The sequence below is a fragment of the Ostrinia nubilalis genome, chromosome 27, assembly GCF_963855985.1.
Source record: "Ostrinia nubilalis chromosome 27, ilOstNubi1.1, whole genome shotgun sequence".
Taxonomy (NCBI): Eukaryota; Metazoa; Arthropoda; class Insecta; order Lepidoptera; family Crambidae; genus Ostrinia; species Ostrinia nubilalis.
Window position 1 is genome coordinate 4502210 of NC_087114.1, and position 16168 is coordinate 4518377.

Sequence of the window (16168 nt, forward strand, 5' to 3'; positions counted from 1 at the left end):
ATCCTGGCTACACAGGAGTTGCAGCGGTGGGAACGAGAGGTGGGAATAGCAACGTACTGACAAGTGACAGTAGTGTTTGGAACTTGGAATGAAGGAATGACGGGTATAATGCAAGAAGTCTATTTGTATGTGTAAATATTTTTCAATTAGTCATGTCCCAGTCATTATGACGAAAGTGTAAAGCTTCCAAATAATTTCACGTGCGTATTTATTTATGTTAGCAATGCGCATTTCTTATTCGTTTTCGCCAAGAAAGGAGAGCTTGAAGATATCAAGACTCTTGGAGGTATATTCTTATTTCCATATTCATCTGTGTTGTACAATAGTGTCAACTTAGACCTTATGACCTTGACTTAAACTTTGAAACATTATGGGACGTTGCTTAACATCTAAGCAACATGTTTCGCGTCATAGAGATACATGCAGTTGCAGCTTCAAGTAGATTAAGTGAAGTGTTGTTGGGAATATTCTGTTCTTTCATAAAGATTTTGCGCATGCCAAGTGATTTCTTATTACAATCCAATAAGACACAAATTATAGGTAACTAGCGCTTAACTCAGTCATTGCCTGAGGTATGGGAGCAGCACGGGAGGGTGTTTTTGTAACGTTAAATGTCAGCGAGACTCTTTCAGATTTCCTTCATTTTTATATGACGTATACGTCATGATATGCCAATGTCGCTCTCATAAATCTCAGGCACTGACTGACTGACTGACATAGTGATCTATCAACGCACAGCCCAAACCACTGGACGGATCGGGCTGAAATTCGGCATGCAGGTAGATGTTATGACGTAGGCATCCGCTAAGAAAGGATTTTACGAAACTCCACCCCTAAGGGGGTAAAACGGGATCCACGCGTACGAAGTCGCAGGCGGCCGCTAGTAGAAAATGTACTTGGCGATATTCTATTAAGAATAGAGAGAGAGAGTGGAAAGGGTAGGGGGAATGGTATTGAAATGGGTTTTACTTTTCACGCTTGACCGTTTACCACTAGAGTAATTTATTTAAATTGTAATCGAGTAAAACACCATAGCATTAACGATTTGCTTTACCGAAATTTGACCTCGAATATCAGTTACACTCAATAAAGCAATCGATTGAATCACAAATACTGCAATTGGGCAGTTGTTCTTTTTACATTAGCGATTTGTTTTCAAAGATGAGAGCCATATGCCATGACGTCACCGCGAATATGCTATCGCTCGAATACCGAAGCGAATACCGTACTCGTAGTGCTTGTTCACGTAGGTACGCGCGGGCGCGGGTGCGGGCGCGGGAAACGTTGCGAGCTCGTGTTCACATTAACCACCAGGCGTTCGTGCGAGTGTGACGTACTATCGTTTCTAGCGACAAGTTCAAACTGGTTGAACTTACCTGACGTCGCGAGTGAAACGCGCGCGCCGCCGCTAGTTTGACATGAACACACACAAACATCTTCACTTCAGTCGCTAGCTTGCCCGCTAGTTTGACCGCACGTGCGTTTCGTACGTGAACACTTGGAATCACTACATATGTTTGATATTTCGTCACCGCGCCCGCCACCGCGCCCGCGAGTCAACGTGTGAACGGTGAACAAGCACGTAGCGATCTCGCCTCGTCGTGAAGTCTCCGGACGAATCGCTAGCGTGAATTATGATCAGCCCCTTTGACACTCCAGAACTCCAAAATACTCGTAGCTACCAGAGTAAATACAAATGAGTAGGTCATCTTCATAGAAACGCACCGAGCGCGGTTTGTATGTGAGCGCGCCAATACGTATGCGGCGCGCACGCACACACGGACAAAATTTATCGTGGATTAGCGGGGTGTTGCGCCGAATGCCGCTCACATACAAACCGCGCTCGATGAGTTTCTATGAAGATGACCTACTCATTTGTATTTACTCTGTAGCTACGCTCTGACATTTTTTTGTCATTACTTCGTGAATCAATTTCAGTATTAAAACTGTCACGAATGTTATGTCTCTTCTCTCAGGATTTTTATTCAATAGAATCGATTTTACCTTTCTTTTTCAAAATCACTTCTAACATCAATTTTATTTGATTTCAGATATGGGGCGACTTGCAAGAAGGCATCGAGCAAGTATACAAGAGGCAGTATATGGTCAAGAAGAGATACATACATTTGTATACGTATCCTTTTAACAATATGTAATCTAGAATCTTATGTGGTACTCCTAAGGAGACGCTTACGTCCAGCTACCTAGACAAGTGGTAAAACTTGACAGTTTATTTCGAAAAGCCTTCTTTCCGGCGTTTTTATATGGAGTTACTTCGCTTAGTGAAGCGACCAAAAAGTATCACTTGTCTAGGGGGTAGCTGTGTCCTCTAAGGTCCACAGGCAACGACGATATCGAGATCCTAATAAGTACGATTCCCTGCAGATCAATCACTACATAATGACGAATAATAATGTGCTGCTATTCAGCGTTCACTTATTCCAAGATGAATTTCATACTCATCAGATCGTAGAGAAACCACTACTCATTTATTTTCATAGGGTTGTGCAAAAGTACCCCTTTTAGGGGGACATACATAATGCTTCAGCTGCATAGTCTACTACCCTGATAGGGCAAGTTATGTAGGGCTCATCTCATTGGAAGGACAAGGTATACCCACTACAATAATAACCCCGTTTCTCCGTGACTCGCGAAAATTGAGAGGAACTATGAGAATTTAGTCAAATCCTGAAGGATAGTTGAAACTATCACAGTCACTTGTGGGTGCAAATTCTAACCCATCCTAACCTAACTTCAACAGCTTTGTGCATTCAACTAAGTCCGCCGTTTCAGCAAGAGTAAACTAAAACAGTAAAAACGTGGTCATCTCAACGATTCGAACGTCACATCTTTATGCGCATTATAGAGTGCTAACCGATTGATTGCTTCGATTATAATAAAGAAAGCTATTCGATTTTTGATCGATGAAAGAATGAATTTAGACGCATATTTCTCATTAGTTTGAAGTTTGAATATTAATTGTTTTTCATAACTGTCACGGTTATAGATGAGTCAGTAATTGCGTGAATTATTTTATATCACCATTAGAAGTATTTGATTGCTCGTTACAGTAACAAACATTCCTTAAAATATTGAGAAGGTTTAAAATTTAGTAATGCAGAATGATACATACTAAATACTTTATTTTAGAAGCTTACTAAATGGCTGACTTCTTTCTTCTATAAATAAGCGGAGGCCAAGAAGTGAGCCCTGGGGCACACCGGATGGGACAGACATCCATTTAGATTTGTACCCGTCCAAAACAACTATCTGAGACCTAGGTATTATCAATATACGACTCTGAACTATCTAAGTAGGTTACCGTGAACGCCAGGCAACTACAGTTTCTATAGAAGCATCACGTGATCAATATGATCAAAAGCCTTACTTAGTGACTTAGGCCCGATTCGACCAAACTTTTATCCGAGAATAACTCCTGGTATAACAGGCACGTTGACAGTTTCAGTATGGGAAATTATGTCACAACTGACGATTTATTCTGAGATTAATATACTCAACATCAAATAAATCGCACCTTCCGCGACGCGAACTTTAAAGATTTTCTTCTGACACAATCATGGTTCCCCAACAATATTGGTGTTATTTGAAAGCCCAATAAATATCCTTAAAGAAAAACATATTTAATTTCTTAATAAACGATTAACATATACCATAAATGTGACTTGAAAAATGTCCTCACTTGGGGCTCACCTCTGGGATCGATCAATTAGACCATTTTTTATGGTTATAAAACCAAATAATGATCTCACGTGTCTTCTTTAACAGATGGATAGCGATTAATCTCAACTTAACAGTTTTATAGCCATAAAAGTTAGCTCAAGCTACCTATTTTTTGAAGAAGTGACTCTGGATCCTCCTAAAGACACATTTTTGATTTTTAGGGTAAAAACCTTTCCTATGAAATGGAGTTTAGAACTAGGCTTTTAAATGGTGCCAATATTGGTAGGAAGTGGGGATGCATACATTTAAAAGTGCTTGTCGCGGGAGGTGCGATTTATTTGATGTTTAGTAAATTTACTCTTGTTTGGTTGAATCCACATCTTATAAAAGTGTACTTTCCTTAACGTCACAACAGTCACGTATACAACTATTGTACGTCGGTGAACCACCAGAGTTCGAGCACTGCTGCCGGCAGGAATAGCGGCACCAATGGCGGCAGGAACAGCTATGCGAGCAAGAAACAGGTGAGCAACGTTTGTTAATTTTACCAATTAATTTGTTCGGTTTTGTTCCTCAGTCGATGAAGCACATGATGTCGTGCCCTGAGTGTGACGAAATTCCCACTAGCAACTTCCTGCATACATTTTTTGCAAAGTCCCGTACCACAAAAACAGGATATTCCCATTAATGTAGGACCCTCAGAAGCAAGGGACCTTAGAATTCCACTTCATAAACGAGGCTTTAACAGGACTACAACTTTAATCCTTATTACTTGTACAGAACAACTGTAATCCAATCGGATGGGGCAAGGTCAAGGTTCACACGTGTGTCGTTGGTTTAGGTTTATCCTTCGTAGGTTTAATGGGATTTATGAATTAATCTTTGTCTTTTAACACTGTCGGAGTGATTATGGTGTTAGGATTTCATGCAATTAGTCTCCTTGCGTTAAAAGAATACTAAAATTATTCTAATAGAAGAGACACTCCACAAACACATTCAATGTTAGCCTCGTAAAAATCATTTGAGCACTTCAGCTATAGGACGTCCACTGCTGAACATAGGCCTCCCCCAATGATTCCCACATTGCCCGAATTGTAGCGGCCTGCATCCAGCACCTTTCTGCTACCTTTATGCGGTCGTCTGTCCACCTATTGGTTGGATGTCCTACACTGCGCTTGCCCTTCCCCACTCCAGAACCTTGCTGCCCCATCAGCCGCCAGTACTGCGTACTGTATCCTGCCCATTGCCTCTTCAGCTTGCTAATCCGTCGGGCTAAGCCGTAAGTCCACCTTGTGGGTCGACGTCGCACGCTGTGTTTTCCTATACGTGGCCTGCACTCCAAAACCTTGCTGCCCCATCAGTTCTACGTACTATGTGGTGCCCTGCATTTGAGCATTATAATCACTCCGTTCTGATCAATTTATTTACATTACCTTTATGAGGGCACTGCGCTTGCCCTTCTCCACTCCAGAACCTTACTGCCTCATCAGGCGTCAGTTCTACGTACTGTGTCCTGCCTATTGCCTCTTCAGCTTGCTAATCCGTCGGGCTAAGCCGTAAGTCCAATATGTGGGTCGACGTCGCACGCTTCGTTTACCGATACGTGGCCACCACTCCAGAACCTTGCTGCCCCATCAGTTCTACGTACTATGTGCCCTGCAAGTCCACCTTGTAGGTCGACGTCGCACGCTGTGTTTTCCTATACGTGGCCACCACTCCAGAACCTTGCTGCCCCATCGGCCGTCAATTCTGCGTACTATATGCCTTGCCCCATAAAAACTGTATTTGAGCATTATAAGATCTGATCAATTTATTTACATGCTGTGTCGTTTATTCCAGAGCGGACAGGCGCAAGGCGGCGGCGCCCAGCTGGTTGGCTTGGAGCTGTACAAACGCCTGCGGGAGTTCCTGAGGATCTATCTCATCAACTTGCTCCAGGTATGTGGAAAGTAGAATAATCCTACCCATCGTTATCAGAGCTGCAACTCCTGTATAGCCTGGATCTACAAATTCAATAGTTCGAAATCACAGCTTTTTTAAAAAGGCACTTCATTCTGGTCTTAAAAATTTAATTAATTTTATATTACCTGTGAATTAAGATTTTTGGTTGCATTGTAATTGATAAAAGTAGTTTGAGTTGACAAAATAGTGACGTCACTGGCTAGTATTACCATACAAAATCTATGGTAGAGTCTCGTTTTGACAGTTTTAAAAGTACGTAAATTTATTCAACGAGCCACCAGCTAAGTCAGTCAAAGTAAAAAATAGGCGATAATGCGAAAGAGTTAAATTTAAGTACACTGAATTTGGCCTCAAATTTTAGACTAACTGAAGGAACTCAACCCTTTTCTATTTACAAAAGTAATTCACTCAAAAGACTCACGAAAACTACAATTTTCCGCTCATTCTCGTTCATTACCATTCAGAATCGAAAGAAGAAAGAAAGAAAGAAAAAATGTATATTCAGTATCATCGACAAACACTTACAATACTTAACCTTACCTTACCTTTTCAGTATCATTACCTAATGAGTAGGTAATGATACTGAAAAGGTATCCACTCAGCATGGTGTTGTAGCATCTCAGTAGATAATGCCACGACGCTGGTCTTCCGTGGACACCCAGACTGACTAGTTCTTGCCATCATATCTATCTAAGAACTGCAAGCAATAATAACCCTTATTTCGCAGAACGGCGCCGACCTTATGGGCGAAGATGTCTTGGCGTTCTACACTAAGCAGTGGGAAGAGTACCAGTTCTCGTCGCGAGTGCTCAACGGAGTGTGCGCTTACCTCAACCGGCACTGGGTGAAGCGCGAATGCGAAGAGGGAAGGAAGGTAAGAAAGAAATCCGTATAAAGAAATCAAAAACTCATTAATACAAATAGTCTTGAAAAGGCCAAAGAGAGGAACCAAGGCTTTATTACGAAGTTAAAGACGGTATCGAAACACCGACAAAAGCCGAAGTTCAGGGTGAGATAAGGTTCTATGGACGGTCTTATACCTCGGTCACCAAACTGATTAAAATAATGATTCTGACTTATAGCTTATTATTATTCAGGGACAAACAGCTAGTTTTATCCATACAAGTTTAACGCCTAGAAATACAGTAAGCGCGCAGGAAAACTGAGGCACTTCATTTACTCACTTTGGCCAAATGTTCCAATAGTTGTAAAAAAATTAACTAATCAAAAACCAATGTAAAATGACGTTGGATGATGTATGATTTTTGCCTCACTTTAGACGAAGCTCTTGTATGAAAACTATCCATCTATCGAAACTATTTTCACCTCTCGTTCCCACTGCTGCAACTCCAGCGTAGCCAGGATCTACAGCCTTTACTAGTTGGGCTTTTATCGTCTTTAAGTGAAGGCCGAGTTTGTCCCGAAGAAAAGTTACTTTGCATCTAGGAGTTATTTATCTAAGATTTGATTTAATTCTTTCTGATCGATTGCAGGGCATCTACGAGATCTACCAACTGGCCCTGGTGACCTGGCGCGACAACCTGTTCCAGCGGCTGAACAAGCAGGTCACCAACGCGGTGCTCAAGCTGATCGAGCGCGAACGCAGCGGGGAGACCATCAACACGCGCCTGGTCTCCGGGGTGAGTGACCCTCGTCAGCTTTACAGCATTTACAACCAAACCAAGTCTATTTCCACATCGCACGGTTAGTAGCGGCCTGCTTCCAGCGCCTTCCTGCTACCTTTATCAGGTCGTCGGTCCACCTTGTGGGTGGACGTCCCACGCTGCGTTTTCCGGTACGCGGCCTCCATTCCAGAACCTTGCTGCCCCATCGGCCGTCAGTTCTGCGTACTATGTGCCCTGCCCACTGCCACTTCAGCTTGCTAATCCGTCATTGGGGGAGGCCTATGTTCAGCAGTGGACGTCCTGTGGCTGGAATGATGATGATGAAGTCTATTTGCTAGTGAACTTTTCTCAACTTTCTTGGAACTCGTCGAGACTGGATCTCCGAAGTAAGTTCCTCATCATTGCAGTCAAAGATAGTCTACTGCTGGTAAAAAAGCCACAGGAACGCTACGGGAGGACTATGACTTGGTTTATTGCAGCCAACTGGTAGGAAACTTTCCCTAAGATAGTCAACTGATGGGAATAACTTTCGCTAAAATAGTCAACTGATGGAAAACTTTCCCCAAGTTAGTCAACTGATGGGAATAACTTTCGCTAAAATAGTCAACTGATGGAAAACTTTCCCCAAGTTAGTCAACTGATGGGAATAACTTTCCCTAAGATAGTCAACTGATGGGGATAACTTTCCCTAAGATAGTCAACCGATGCGAATAACTTTCCCCAAGATAGTCAATTGATGGGAATAACTTTCCCTAAGATAGTCAACTGATGGGAATAACTTTCCCTAAGATAGTCAACTGATGGGAATAACTTTCCCCAAGATAGTCAATTGATGGGAATAACTTTCCCTAAGATAGTCAACTGATGGGAATAACTTTCCCTATGATAGTCAACGGATGAGAATAACTTTCCCTAAGATAGTCAATGGATGGTAATAACTTTCCCTAAGATAGTCAACCGATGCGAATAACTTTCCCTAAGATAGTCAACTGATGGGAATAACTTTCCCTAAGATAGTCAACTGATGGGAATAACTTCCCCTAAGATAGTCAACGGATGGGAATTACTTTCCCTAAGATAGTCAACTGATGGGAATAACTTTCCCTAAGATAGTAAACTGATAGGAATAACTTTGCCTAAAATAGTCAACTGATAGGTATAACTTTCCCTAAAATAGTCAACGGATAGGAATAACTTTCCCTAAGATAGTCAACTGATGGGAATAACTTTCCCTAAGATAGTCAACGGATGGGAATAACTTTCCCTAAGATAGTTAACGGATGGGAATAACTTTCCCTCAGATAGTCAACTGATGGGAATAACTTCCCCTAAGATAGTCAACGGATGGGAATAACTTTCCCTAAGATAGTCAACTGATGGGAATAACTTTCCCTAAGATAGTCAACTGATAGGAATAACTTTGCCTAAAATAGTCAACTGATAGGAATAACTTTCCCTGAAATAGTCAACGGATAGGAATAACTTTCCCTAAGATAGTCAACTGATGGGAATAACTTTCCCTAAGATAGTCAACGGATGGGAATAACTTTCCCTAAGATAGTCAACTGATGGGAATAACTTCCCCTAAGATAGTCAACGGATGGGAATAACTTTCCCTAAGATAGTCAACTGATGGGAATAACTTTCCCTAAGATAGTCAACTGATTTGAACTGATAGGAATAACTTTGCCTAAAATAGTCAACTGATAGGAATAACTTTCCCTAAAATAGTCAACTCATGGGAATAACTTTCCCTAAGATAGTCAACTGATGAGAATAACTTTCCCTAAGATAGTCAACGGATGGGAATAACTTTCCCTAAGATAGTCAACTGATGGGAGAAACTTTCCCTAAAATAGTCAACTGATGGGAAACCTTCCCCAAGATACTCAACTGATGGGAAACATTCCCTAAGGAACGCCAGGAAGCATAATATTTAGAAGGAGCGCAAAAATTCACTATTAATGACTGTACTATACTATGAAATACAGATAAAAAAAAACACGTTAACGGACTGCGCTGGCATATTGATGCAAATAAAATTATTAATCAGCTAAGAAAGGATGTTATCACTCCCTAAGGGGAGAAACTAGCCAAATCTAATAGAAAATAAAATAGTACCTAAAGTACGGCCAACTAGCAGCTATACAAAAGGTCGATACGACTGTCGAGTTGACAATATATTCTGTCTCTTCCCATCTTGTGTATTTGTCGTAATGTCTCGCTCTCCCGCCAAAATATGTCAAAGTCAGACGGGTTCACCCATGACATTGGGTTTGATTACATTTGGTATCGCTTCTCGTTGGCCGTAGTTTAATAAGCCTTATTTCTCTCCAGGTAATCGACTGCTACGTAGCTCTCGGTTTGAACGAAGAAGACCCGAGCGCCCGCGGCCAAAACCTCGCGGTGTACAAGGAGACATTCGAAGCCGTTTTCCTCGAGGACACGGAGCGGTTCTACACGAGAGAGAGCACCGACTTCCTGCGGAACAACCCCGTGACTGAGTACATGATCAAGGTACGTGCCTATGGTGCACTTTGTCTAGTCTATGGTCTGCTCTAGCTAGCCTATGATCTGCCCTAGCTGGCCTACGGTCTGCTCTATAGTTCATTCAGCGTAAGAAAGTGATTATGACAGTTCTATTTAGTCAGGCGCTCCTTTTAAACCTAATCGATATGTGTCTATGGTCTTCTCTAGCTAGCCTATGGTCTCTTCTAGCTAACTTATAGTCTAGTAAGCCTAGTGTGTCATCTAGGTAGTCTATAGTCTGTTCTAGTTACCCTATGATTTCCTCTAGCTAGCCTATGGTCTCCTCTAGTTAGCCTATGGTTTCTAGTTAGACTATGGTCTGCTCTGTTTTACTATAGTCTGCTCCAGCCCATTCTATTTAGCCTATGATCTTCTCTAGTTAGCCCTATGGTCTCCACTAGCTAACCTATGGTCTCTAGTTAGTAAGCCTATGGTGTCCTCTAGCTAGCCCTATGGTCTGCTCCAGCCAGCCTATGTTCCGCTCTAGCCAGTAGCCAGTCTATGGTCTCCTCTAGTTACTTTATGGTGTCCTCTAGCTAGCCTATGGTCCACTCTAGATAGTCTCTGGTCCCAAAACCTCGCGGTGTACAAGGAGACATTCGAAGCCGTCTTCCTCGAGGACACGGAGCGGTTCTACACGAGGGAGAGCACCGACTTCCTGCGGAACAACCCCGTGACTGAGTACATGATCAAGGTACGTATCTATGGCCTGCTCTAGTTAGTCTATGGTGTCATATATCTAGCCTGTAATCTCCTCCAACTAGTCTATGGTCTACTCTAGCTAGCCTATGGTCTTTAGTAAGACGATTGTCGCATCTAGGTAGTCTATGGTCTGCTCTAGATAGCCTATTGTCTCTAGTAAGACTATGGTCTGCTCTTTTTCACTATGGTCTGCTCTATTTCACTATGGTCTGATCCAGCTAACCTAAGTTCCGCTCTAGCTAGTTTATGGTCTCCTCTAGTTACTCTATGGTCTCCTCTAACTCGCCTATGGTCAACTCTAGGTAGTGTCTGGTCATAAAACCTCGCCGTTACAAGGAGACCTTCGAAGCTGTCTTTCTTGAATATATTTTTATTTAAAAAACAGACAAAATCACCTCTGCTTAAGACATTGTACATGTTTGGTCTACTTTAACTAACCAATGATCTTCTCTAGTCTATGGTGCATAGATCATATGTGAAAGGAGAAACTTCAGATTATATTCCTCGAAGATACGGAAATTCACACGTGTAAAAGCTACTTTATTATACTATTTTTTTTTAGTGTCTTTGTCTTCTATTTCGTAACACCCTGTATAATATCCACTTTGCTTCAGGCCGAGCAACGCCTGCAAGAAGAACAGAGGCGCGTGCAGGTGTACCTTCACGAGACGACGATGGAGCGGCTGGCCAAGACCTGCGACCGGGTGCTCATCGAGAAGCACCTGGAGATCTTCCACGCCGAGTTCCAGGTCAGTGGGGAGTGGCTCCGTAGGTTTAGGGGTTCCTTAGGAGTTCCATTAGCGTCTGCAAGAAGAGCAGCTATACGAGACGACGATGGAGCGACTGGCCAAGACCTGCGACCGGGTGCTCATCGAGAAGCACCTGGAGATCTTCCACGCCGAGTTCCAGGTCAGTGGGGAGTGGCTCTGTAGGTTTAGGGGTTCCTTAGGAGTTCCATTAGCGTCTGCAAGAAGAGCAGCTACATGAGACGACGATGGAGCGGCTGGCCAAGACCTGCGACCGGGTGCTCATCGAGAAGCACCTGGAGATCTTCCACGCCGAGTTCCAGGTCAGTGGGGAGTGGTTCCGTAGGTTTAGGGGTTCCTTAGGAGTTCCATTAGCGTCTGCAAGAAGAGCAGCTACATGAGACGACGATGGAGCGGCTGGCCAAGACCTGCGACCGGGTGCTCATCGAGAAGCACCTGGAGATCTTCCACGCCGAGTTCCAGGTCAGTGGGGAGTGGCTCTGTAGGTTTAAGGGTTCCTTAGGAGTTCCATTAGCGTCTGCAAGAAGAGCAGCTATACGAGACGACGATGGAGCGGCTGGCCAAGACCTGCGACCGGGTGCTCATCGAGAAGCACCTGGAGATCTTCCACGCCGAGTTCTAGGTCCGTTACCTATTCTACTTTCGATCAAGGTCTCGTTGTATACATTACCGATGCTCGAAGGACCATGTTGAAATAGATTGTCTTAAAAAATCCGCCCTCAAAAATAGTCCACTAAAAAGAATAAATCTAGGCAGACGTCTTTTGGACGCCAAAATATATTTTTCATATGTTACTATGAAAATACGAGTGTTAACTTCGTCGTTTTAGAGGGCTTTCACATTTAGACGATTTAGCAGCGCGAAAAACGCGCGACCGACGCGCTGCTGAAAATTTCATAGTATGTGACAACGGATGCCTGCCTTCACATTATAAAAACGCCGCTGCCTCGCTACAGTAACGCCCTAATGTGAAAGCGCTCTTATACAGGGTGTTAGGTAAATGGGTATATGAGCCGACACTAGCCCATGTTAACATGGTCATATAAATGGTATGGTGAAGTCAGAAATTTGATTTCATCATTTTAATTTTTTTAATTTACATACAAAAAAAAATTATAAAATCCGATTTGTATGAAAATTAAAATAATTAAAATGAAGATATCAATTTTCTGACTTCACCATACCATTTATATGACTATGTTAACATGGGTTAGTGTCGGCTCATATACCCATTTACCTAACACCCTGTTAGTACAACGATGGCACGTCAAGCTTTAACATTGTGGGGTTTTATGTCGTTGTAATAGGAGCGAATTTGCAACAAAGGTCTGATGTGCTGTCGTTTGCCCATTCATAGAAGTCCGCTAAGTTATTTACGTTCTCTTTTCTTTTTTTTCAGAAACTCCTAGACGGCGACAAGAACGACGACCTAGGCCGCATGTACAGCCTGGTAGCTCGCATCCCCGACGGGCTGTGCGAGTTGCGACGTCTACTGGAGCAGCACATCCACGCGCAGGGGCTACAGGCCGTCGACAAGTGCGGCGAGAGCGCGCACACGGTAATGAGCCCTATGTCTAGAGCATAAGGTCGCGATTTGTACAGCTGGTGGCCGCATGAAGCCGTCGAGAGCTTATATCTAGAGCGGTAAGGTCGCGACTAGCACAGCTGGTGGCCGTATGCAGCCGCAGAGAAACTTAAGGAAGATGTGAAAAGGGGGCGTGGCCAGTGTCGCAGCATTATGCCCAAAAACGGAACATCGCTCGCGACAACACACACAGGTGAAATTTACGTAATTTGTGGCCAAAATTAAAAAAAGCAAAGTTACTCCGATTCTAAATTAGTAACCTAATATAGGAACAAGACATATGGCGCCATCTATAAATGATATTTAAAAAGTTTAACACTTTTTATCCAGATACCCACAACATTTGATTTAAACAGTTTTTCTTGTTGAGTAATTTATTATAATTTTAGCTCTTGTTTAACAACAACGTTTAACTTTTATTTAGTTGATATTTGGTATAAAACATATGGATTCTATACTTCCAGGTTAGTTTATTATTTCTGTATTACTAAACAGTCTACATTACTTACTATGTTATAGATATATAGGTTTGAATAGAAGTCTATATTTTAACAGTTTATTTTTTTTAAACAGTGAAAAAGTTCATGATCAAGCGCGATCAACCCGTTTCTTTTACATATTTCGAAAGAACATATCTATGGCTTTCATATGACACCAAAATTAGCTGCGTCAAACTGCGTCACCTAAACAAAATATTGCAAAACTGTCAATTTTTATGAATTTTAAAAATACTCATAATATGTTTTCAGGCACTTCCCAGAATAGCATTCCATTAGTATTCCCTATCCTTAAGATGTAATAAAACTTTTAAAAGAACCAAAAATAACTTCTGCATCGGAATTGTATTTTTTTTAATTTATCAAATTTTTAACAAATTATTAGTAAGACTAAATACATCAATGAAAACATTTGTTAGTTTTTCTTTTTAAATCACCTTTAAACTATTATTTTAGACAGACTACAGCAATATATAGGCATAAACACACTTAACGGAATTTTGGCCAACTTTTGAGCAAATTTCACCTGTGTGCAACATGACACTCTTCGCGACCTATTGTTTTTCATTTTGTGAAAGCCTTAAGGCTTCCACGGACCAGAAGCAGTGCGGTTAAGTTGCAGCGCGGCTGAGGCACACTGAAAGCAGCGTAGTTTCAAAGCAGTTGCAACGCGGGCGGTTGTCATAAATTTAAATATTCGGAAACCGCTTTCAACGCGCTGCTACCGCCCTGCGTCCGGTGTGTCATGCTAATATGGCCGCCATAGTAATACAATAGCGCGGGCCCGCGTTCGCGCCGCTTCTGTCCCGCACCCGCGCCGCCTTGTTTGTATTTCGGCAGTTGCAGTGCGGCGCGGTTGGAGCGCGGGCCCGCGTTCAAATGGCAATGCCAGATTTTGTATGGAAAGTGGCGTCTTTTTTTTTTCGCGCGGCCATCGACCAAACTTTGTTTTTTGATTACAAAATAGTGTAGTAAACCAAACTTACTATGACATGTATACCTCTAAACTCAGTCTGAACTGAGTTACGAGCATTAGAAGTTTGATGATTTTCATACTAGATTTGCTTTTTGCGCGCAAAGTTTTGTAAGAAATTGCAACAAAATAGTGAGATTGTATGTGTAAACAAACAATATCATCCATTAAAGGCTCCAGACATCAGTATGGAGCAGAATCAGCGCAATAAAAAATAGCGCAATATTTTGTTGCAATTTCTTACAAAACTTGCGCAAAAAAAGCAAATCTAGTATGAAAAACATCAAACTTCTAATGCTCGTAACTCAGTTCAGACTGAGTTTAGAGGTATACATTAGGGTGTCCCGAAATATCTTTTTTTATATTTTCGCTACACAAGACCCCTCAAAAGTTGCGTAATAAGATGTAAATTAGCGTAAAAATAATTAAAAAAATATAAAATAATGTCTCAAGGGCTCCACCGGCATTTTTATGTCTGAAAAAATCACTTAATCAGCCCTTCACTGTTTGTCATCTATTATATTTTTTTCACAATTATTTCATTTTATTTTGTAATTACAGTGGTAGTGGAACCCTAAGATATGATTTGCAGGCAATAACAGACTGTTTCCAGTGAGGAATAGCTTTGGTTCGAACTCGCAGAATTCATATTTTGACTTGTTTTTCTCAAATTTTCTACTTCTTCAGCGAGGCTGTTGGTATTATTTCTGTTGAGGTTTTATTGCTGTAAGGTATTGCACCGCACTTTTTTGTTATAATATTACATACTTTTAGCATAAATTTAACAAACATTTACCAAATATATGGTAGTAATATACTTTTTGATTTTTTTCAGGTAAAAACTACCTAGCCAAAAATCTTTAAAATATTATATTTAAACAGAATACTAATTAACATGTTTAATAGTTTTAGCATACTATTAAATATAAATAACATTTTAGAACGTTACATACACTTTCTAGCTGAAGTTTTTGTTCTGTACGCAGTTTTTTATCAATGGTGAACTTCAACGGAAGTAAACATATATTTTTAGTTATGAAACGCATACATGTTAAATACCAAATTAAAGGCAATTTAATACACTTCTTTGGTTCGTGTAAAACTTTTAGTAGAATATAAGACATTTTGTAAAAAAATGATTTAAAAAGTAGTATCACAAAAATGTAAAAAAAAACAATTTTCCTTTAATTACTAACTAAAGGTTGAATTTATCGATACAATTCATACCACAAAATATCAAGCGCACACGTAGAGCTTTGATTTAAATAAAAAAGTAATCAAATCGGACAAATGGTTTTCAAGTTATGGTTGATTTTCTAAAATATACTGCAATTTTTGTTAGCTTCCACTCAGAGATGCCAATCATTGTTTTATAATAGCGTGATAAAATTATTAACCTGCTGTGAGAAAGGAATTGAGTACCCCCAAATTAAATCGATATCTTGGTGGACCCATGGATTAATAAGGAACACATTAAAATCTTGCGCGTAAATGCCTAATTCTGGTCCAAAAGCCAATTCTGTTTTTAAAGCATTTATGGATTTATTGGTTTTTCAACTATTTTAAACCTTGCTGTGACTCATTGTGTACCCTCAAATTTCATAAAAATGCTATTTTTGTATTATTTATAGTTTATGTTAGGAACTACTAAAATAGCAATTTTAAAATTGTTCAAGGACAGGTAGAGGCCACAAGATGACATATATCTAATAAAATTTAATGTTAATCGTAATCTATATGTCAAAACGCAACTTTTGATACCTCTTGCGTAACCGTAGCTCAAAAAAAATTTTTTCCCATACAACGACGGGACACCCTAGTATACATGCCATAGTAAGTTTGGTTTA

General features: G+C 41.0%; 1 protein-coding gene across 1 annotated transcript in view; it reads left to right on the plus strand.

The window, feature by feature from the left end:
• The window catches only part of LOC135085027 (cullin-1), a 45413-nt gene that overhangs the window by 5874 nt on the left and 23371 nt on the right, over window positions 1-16168 (plus strand). Inside the window, exons 3-10 of the mRNA XM_063979808.1 lie at window positions 2052-2134; window positions 4097-4205; window positions 5521-5619; window positions 6371-6517; window positions 7137-7283; window positions 9606-9785; window positions 11114-11248; window positions 12666-12824. Of these exons, the coding sequence (XP_063835878.1) occupies window positions 2052-2134; window positions 4097-4205; window positions 5521-5619; window positions 6371-6517; window positions 7137-7283; window positions 9606-9785; window positions 11114-11248; window positions 12666-12824 (1059 nt within the window). The remainder of the gene's footprint in view (window positions 1-2051; window positions 2135-4096; window positions 4206-5520; window positions 5620-6370; window positions 6518-7136; window positions 7284-9605; window positions 9786-11113; window positions 11249-12665; window positions 12825-16168) is intronic.